General features: G+C 37.9%; 1 protein-coding gene across 1 annotated transcript; it reads left to right on the top strand.

Annotated features, from left to right (window-relative positions):
• On the top strand, nucleotides 1–3,519 carry LOC110271946 (probable pectinesterase/pectinesterase inhibitor 32; the record flags this gene model as incomplete). Its single annotated transcript, XM_021123661.1, has 3 exons — nucleotides 1–80; nucleotides 784–789; nucleotides 3,320–3,519. Coding segments are annotated over 3 exons (180 nt in total), but the record flags the coding sequence as incomplete, so codon positions are not given.

Raw genomic sequence — 8,101 nt, 5'->3', positions numbered from 1 at the left:
ACACTGTATTACGGAGAGTACATGAACAATGGGCCGGGTGCTGGTACCAGCAAAAGGGTCCATTGGACCGGTTACCATGTGTTCTGGCAAGGATACTCTTTTCTGAGGTATAGCTGGGTTATGCTCTTTCTGTCACTACAACATCTTAGCTCGGAAGCGTAGCCCCCTTGCGAACTTGAACCCAAGCATAGTACCTGCAAAAAAGATTCCGACGCTTAAGTCAGTGAAGAATTACTTAAAAAATGAGTATATAGTCAGTGAGTTGATGTTTTATGATCTGTCCTTATATCGTCGGCCCTCAACTTGATTTATAGTTCGTGTGAGGTTGAATTGTTTTTTGGTTGGTACCGAGATCTTCGTGCCGACGCCAATGTGAGATATTTGGGGGAGAGGTTTAGTGGGATAGAGTTTTGTTTTGTTGAATAGTCTGATTTTGATATGACCGAGGTATAAAATATAAAAATTCCTGAGGTGTCGTCCACCAGTCTATCAATGTTGCTTCGGGCAAGCTTTGTTCAGATCTGTAAAGTTCACACACATGCGTCATTTTCCCGAGCTCTTCTTAACCATTACCACGTTCACTAACCATGATGAAAAACGAATTTCTCAGATGAAACCTGCATCAAGTAATTTTTGTGTTTCTGTAGTTGCTGCATTTCTTCTTTCTGTGCCCATATTTTGTTTCTTTTGTCTTATAGGTCAGGCGTTATGGTTGACTGCTAGCTTGTGGCATATAAAGTTCGGATCGATCCCTGGCATGTCAGCAGGTATCCATGCGAACAGGTTGAAGTTGGAATTTAATGTGTCAATCAGCTTTTGTTTTGTTCTTGCAGAGAAAACAGAACTGATGTTAGTAAACTGGTCTGTTTTCCTAAGTTGTACCATCTCTAGGTCATCCGTTGGGGCAGGATGACTGTTGCTGTTCCTTGGATCTAGCTCGGCCAAGGTTGGAATGCTTTTCGAGTTGTAAACAGAATGGACTCTTGTGATAATCTCCTTTGGGTTGACTTTCAAACCCACATTGTAGCATTGTCTAGCCTCCTTGTGGTCTGCATGGACTGTTGTTATTATGTTATCATGCACAGGAAACTTAACACAAAGGTGAACTGTAGAGATGATGACTCCAAAGGAGTTAAGAGACGGACGCCCCAAAATAACATTATAGGGACTTGCACAGTCGACTACTAAAAATTAAATATCTAGGGTTTTTGAGTTCGGAGACTCCCCTAGTGATGTTCTCAGCCATACATAACCTGATACAAGGACTCTTTCTCCGGAGAATCCTACCAATTCCCCGGGTGATGGTTGTAGTGCTTTGTCATTGAGTTGCATCCTCTTGAAGGTGGAGTAGAATAAGACGTCGGCACTACTCGCCGGGTCGAGTAGAACCTTTTCTACTGTTAGTTTTCCCATGTGTATTGAGATTACTACCGGATCGTCCAAGTTTGGACATTGCGACTTAAAGTCAGATGCGCCAAAAGTGATTTTGGTTGTTGGAGCCAAAGTTTGGGTCCTTTGCTAAGACCCTTCCATTATCATCATGGCTCTGTAACTTCTCTTCCTAGCTGTACTGGTTGCTCCTCCTCTTGCAAAGCCACCTGAAATGAAGTTTATCACTCCTTTAGATGTAGGAGTTTTGACTGGTCCATACCAGGTTCCTTTTTCTTTGTGGTCGGAGCTATAGCTCAGTTTGTCAGTATCTCTTGATTCCTTCTGGCTCCTGTAAGTGACATATTTATCCAGTAGGCCTTGTCTTGCTAATCTTTCCAACAAGTCTTTGGTTACTACGCATTCATCAGTGATATGGCCGTACTTCTGGTGAAATGCACAATGCTTGCTTCTGTCTACATACTTTTGGTCCTGATATGTGCCTTCTTTGCTCGGTGGTTTTATTAGTTTATTGTGCAATATTTTCTTGATGATGTCTTCTCTTTTGGTATTGAATTTGGTGTATGAGTCGAACTTTGGTGTTAATTCGAAAGGTTTTTTGGGGTCCTTGTTGTGAGATCTGGGAGGTTTTTCCTCTTCCTTTCGAGATAAGGGTCTTTCGTTTCTCCAAGTTTCACATAATTCTTCAATTTCAATGTTCTCGGTTACCTTGTCTCTAAATTCCTCCAATGTCTTTGGCTTTGCAACTGCTATTGCTTCCTAAAATTCCCAGGTCGAATGCCACTTTTTATCGCGTGCAGTTGTACTTCTGGATGAAGGTCTGGGATTTCCATGGCCGCTTTTGTGAAGCGCACCATGTAATCCTTCAAGCTCTTATGTTGTCCTTGTTTGATTGTACTAAGATAGTCTGAATCTCGCACATAGATTTTGGATGCTACTGAGTGGTTTATGAACAACTTTGCAAATTCATCGAAGCTTGATATTGAACTTGTAGATAAGTTAGAGAACCACAATAAAGCAGCTCCATCTAGAAAGGTTGGAAAAGATCGGCACAAGATGGGATTGGAGTCACTATTAAGAAACATCATGGATTCAAATTTTGTGACATGAACTTTAGGGTCTCCGATCCCCTTGTACAGCGTTAAAGTCATTGGAAGTGAAAAATTTTTAGGCATTTTAAAATTTATTATTTCTTCTGCGAATGGGCTAGTCCGTCGTCTTTCTGTTTTGGGAGGTGTTTCCCCTGTCTTCTGCGAATTGGCCTTCTTGTCGTTCTTTTCTTCGCCATTGTTCTAAATTGTTGCTAATAGTTTGGACATTTGTTGGTTTTCCGCCTATAGAGTGGCGTTAGCAGCCAAGAGTTCAACATTGGTTGGGTTGGCCTGAGGAGTCATGGAATGATCCGTCATGTTTCGCCTTCTGAAAAGAAAAGAAAGCACAAGTCGATTATAGTAGTGTTAGATCAAAACTGGAAGCAAGGCGATGGCCCCACGGTAGGCACCAAATGTTCTGGCAAGGATACGCTTTTTCGAGGTATAGCTCGGTTCTGCTCTTTCCGTCACTACAACGTCCCGGCTCGAAAGCGTAGCACCCTTGCGAACTTGAACCCGAGCATGGTACCTGCAAAAAAGGACTCCGACGCTTAAGTCAGTGAAAAATTACTTAAAAAATGCGTATATAGTAAGTGAGTTTATGTTTTATGATCTGCCCTGTATCGTCGGCCCTCAACTTGATTTATAGTTCGTGTGAGGTTGAATTATTCTTCGGTTAGTACCGAGATCTTCGTGGCCGACGCCAGTGCGAGATATTTGGGGGAGAGGTATAGTGGGATAGAATTTTGTTACGTTGAATAGTTTGATTTTGATATGACCGAGGTATAAGCCGGTTTTTTCCGATGTATAAGGGATACAGTACACCATGTTATCACGAGTGCCGCAGAAGCTAGCAAGTTCACAGTTGCGCAGCTCATGCATGGTGATCTTTGGTTGGCTGAGACCGGGGTTAGCTTCATTTCAGACCTCTAGACTCTATAATATGTGTATTTTTATGCTGTTGCTCGTGAAATAAAATAAAGCTCTTCCGCTGTATGTAGTTTATACTTTACATAACCTTGTAGCAACTATCAGTCTTGTAGTGCATCATATACTTTACCAAAAATAGAGAGACTCGAACCCGCAACTTTTTAGGTGAGTATAGGGAGACTATGCCATTTGAGCTATAGCTCGTTAGCATGCATCATATATATTTAGAGAATAAGGATTGTTCAAATGATATTGGCCTAGTTAATGGATGGAACTATTTAATTAGTCTTCCATGGACATTGGGCAAACTAGATAACAGATGGGAAGAAGAGATTAGAAAAATCAAAATTTACATATACTTTTATTGATATCATATACTATTGAACACACAATAGTATTGCATTATACATATAGGAAAAGCAACAATTAGTAATAATCATATCAAAATTAAAAAATTGAACTTAATTATTGGTTTTTTATTTCTTTAAGTGATAAACTATCATTTTTACTCATAAATATTCAGTATATTGACAAGTCTACCTACGAAAAATCGTAACTAACTTTGTACCTATGAAATATGAATTTCGATAGACAAAATTACTCAAACCTTAAAAAATTATTCAAAATTTCTAAACTATCCCTTATAATAAACCTACCTCACCTCTAATTCCAAACCCTAACCTTGTACCATCACTACTCAAATTTTTTCCTTATCCAACTCTCATCCCTTAACTTCTGTAGCAGCTATTACTACTGCTGCAACCACCATTATCACCTCCTCTTTACCATCACCTTCATGTGACCTTGTCGTTGTTATTGAAAATCATGTATTTGAAGGTTCTTTTGCCACAAAACTTAGATGCTCTCTTTGCTTTCATGCCATTATGATATGCCAGAAATTCTTGATGGCGCTATTTGTTCTTTCTGAGAACAGTCTCGCTATGAGGACTCATTTATTATCATAAATGTAGTGCGTCCGCTAGTAACCAATCTTCTTCCTTTTTTGTGAATAGCCTTCTGTTGATTCTTGGATCTAGCTTATTGAACCATCTTAATTTATAACTTTTTCCTATAAAAACAATTAACCTCGTTAAGATTAAGGAAGCATATAAAACTCCTCATTATAATTTACAATAGATTAATTAATCAGATGTTGCATGTTCCATCCAACTAGCTATTTCGATTTAATATTCTAATGTCTTTTTATTTATAAGAAGATAGAAATTAGATTTGTAATTATAATATATTCACAAATACATACATGATCCTCCTTGAAGTTTTTTGAGTAAACTATCAACCCGTCCTGTCCATTTTTACAAATGACAATGTGACTCCTAGCAAAAAAAATGCTCCACTCTGGTTCTTGTCCATGTACTTTGTCTTTCAATGTGGACCTTCTGTCACTTTTTCTGTGAGAGTCTAACACGGTGGCATGTTAAGCTGATGAGTTGGGGGATTAAGATGGTGATGTGGATGTTAGTTGCCAACATGGTGCATTCAAAGGAGATGGGTCTATATGTGCTAATCCACATAAGCAAAAACGATGTTGTTTTGCACCCTCAAAAGATCTTTCGTAGATCAGTGTTGTCGTCTCTCTCTTTGTAATAATTCTAAAACCCTAAAACGCCATGAGTAGTAGCAGAGAGCTCCGGAGTGGAAGAGAAGGAGCTAATGATGATGGTAGGAGTTTTTCTGTAGTCTTGTTGGCAATGCTGGAGCAAAGAAGAAGAAGAGTTTTGTTGCCCTTGAATACAACTGAGGAATTCACGCAATTCTATTTATGTCGTCAACAAAGTTGAACCATAATAGGCTTTTCTATAGATGCCCATACTTCAAGGTATTGCAAATTTCGTTATTTCATGCCTCATCTCCCTTAACATATCTTCACATGTGTTGTATATACTCTGCAAAATACAGCTCCTCATTGCAAATATTTTGTATGGTTGGATGATTATATTGCATTGTTTGAAGAGGATCCCTCAAAGGCTATCAATTTTTGTGGTTTCAGTGAAAAGCAAAATCAATTCCTTAGTCCACCTGATATGGTTGATGAGAAACTCAATGAGCTAGAGAACAAAGTTATTGGCTTAAAGTTTCAAATGAAGAAATTTAGAAATGTTAATTATTTAAGGAGTTTTAGTTTTGCATTTATGGTTGTAGCTATTGCTACTGGAGTTGTATTTGCAAATTTTTTCAAACAATCTGGTTAGCTCTGGTTATGATGTGGTTGTTAGGATGGGTTGTTGATAAAATTATAGAATGTTGTTCAATTTAGTTTATTTTAGAATGGTTTTTGGTTAGGGTATGAAATGTAATAGCTTTGTTTGGATTGTCTTGGTTTTGTTTATGTTGGAAACACTTGGCTTCATGAAATATAATTGTTAATTAAAAAAGTATCCATGGTGAATGCTGTTGGAATAATATAATGCATAATAAAACAAATCAAAACATATATGAGCATATAAGCCATCGTAATATATCACATGAGTTTAGACACAAAGTAAGCACATTATGTGCATATATTTCAACAAAAGTGGGCAACATATAGCTATTTACTAACAGAAAAGGGCAAGATTATATAACTACCAATACCAAGCAATGTATCATAATGTGATAAGGAAATAAAACAACCTCCTAAACACGTATCATAATATGGTCAATTAAAGTCAAGTTTCTCTTAAAAGTCAACCTACAGTTTAAAAAAGACAGTTTACAGTAGTTGTTAGTACAACTGGAATGGAGCATCTAAATCTTTCTTGGAGACCTAAAGGCTGGAGCGGGGTTGAACTTGAAAAGCCTTGTTGCAGTCCCATAACTTGTTGCTGCGATTGTCTCAGCTGTAACTCCACTTTGTCCATTGGATTTAGGCACTGCAGATGCAGTAGAAGCGTTAAAAGCTGGGTTGGTAGGAATTTGTATGTTGGGCGAAGCAGGGCACTTGAAAGTTGACCCCGTGGTATGAGGAACTTGATGCATCACAGTAGTTTGAACAAATATAGGTTGAGTTAGAGGCCTAACAATAGGGCGCTTCATCTTTTGTGCTACTGTTGTGATCTATGGAAGTGGGTAGTTCAAGCTGATGGTCTTTGATGCATGCTATAAGAAGACATTTAATTAGACTAATTATAATTATTTAGAGTTAGACCACAGATAATTATTTAGACCTTACAAAAAGATATTCATTATTTACATTACCTCTTCAGCTTGGGGGAAGACTATGAAAGTGGAATTTCATCCTTTTGTGCCATTGTAGTCTCTCTCCATTTGAAGTTGATTTAGGTAGTTTTTTCTTGTGTTTCTTTGTCTTTGTCTATTGGCAAAGAAAATATAAACAATGAGAATACAATCACAATAAGTTATATATACAACTATTATGTTAAAGTGATAACCAGTGGATCCATAATAGTTCCTGCATCATTCTCATTCTAGTTATTTCCATCTTTTCCTTGAACCCGTAAAATTATACATTGAGAAAAAATTCAAAAAAAATCCATAGCTTTTTTATTTATAGACAAATCGAACCCTAACCATTTAATGATATGACACTTAAATCCCTAACCATATTTTATTTAGGACAAATGAAACCATATTTTGGATATACTTGTATGATAGCTTATGACACAAGTTTCCCCTTGCTAGCTCTTTTTTTCTTCTTGGTCATGGGTTTCCAGTTAGGATCTTTAGGAGGATTGGAGCAGGTGGCTCTGGCCACACTTATTACAAGTAACTTTAAAAGTCTTTCTTGCCTTGTTAGAATGCATCTCTCTCTCTCAACAAGATCAATTCTCCTCTTTATTTTTGAACGATGTGCAACCTTTTTAACCGAAGGAGATGGTGGCTTAGGACACTCTGTTGGCATCTAGTACTCCTCATTGTTGACTGGTTTGAGGCTGTGCGAGTATGTAGATTAATATATAGCATCCAGGGTGAGCCATCTATGGACAAAGTCCTCTGACTTCAGCCCCAATTTAGCCATGGTTGCAATTGCATGCCTGTATGGCATCCCTGTACAATAACCAACAGATATGAATACTTATTAAATAAAAGTAGAAGGAGATCAACTATGTAATGAGTAAAGTAATACCAGTCAATTACCGAACATCGCAAGTGCAAGTCCTATTTTGCAAGTTGACTCCCACTTTGTGTCCTTGTATGTGAACTTCAAAGAGTACTCTATAATTGTCACCAACCCAGATTGCCTCCATTTGGTGCTTCTTTTGCTGCACAGGGACCAAGTGACCAATGTGATTCTCCAACTTCTTTTTAGCATCACCTTTTTTGTCATAATGTAGTACCCCAAGTCCTCACACATGGAAAGAATTGGCTTTCTCCTGCAATACAATCTTGGCATTCCAGACTCACACATGTTATTTGCAATATTGTCAACCTTGGTCCCATGACTGAAATAAGCCTTACACCACATTATAGGATCAAACTTCTGCAAAACTCTTATGCACCTTCATTGATTTGCTTTAACTTCTCTACTGTTGTGTTGAACTCTTGGAAGATGGTGTACCTAGAACACTCCCAAATCATCTACTTTGTTTGTTGATCTTTGAACTATTTGTTAAATTTTTTTCAGATGTAAAGGACACAATTCATGTGATACGCATTAGGCATCACTTCCTTAATTGCAAATGCCAAGCCCTGTCATAATCACAAAATTACCAACACATAGCAGTTACTTAAAT

The sequence above is a fragment of the Arachis ipaensis genome, chromosome B05 (genome assembly GCF_000816755.2).
Source record: "Arachis ipaensis cultivar K30076 chromosome B05, Araip1.1, whole genome shotgun sequence".
NCBI classification, from domain to species: Eukaryota; Viridiplantae; Streptophyta; class Magnoliopsida; order Fabales; family Fabaceae; genus Arachis; species Arachis ipaensis.
This window is presented reverse-complemented; position numbering and strand designations above follow the sequence as displayed.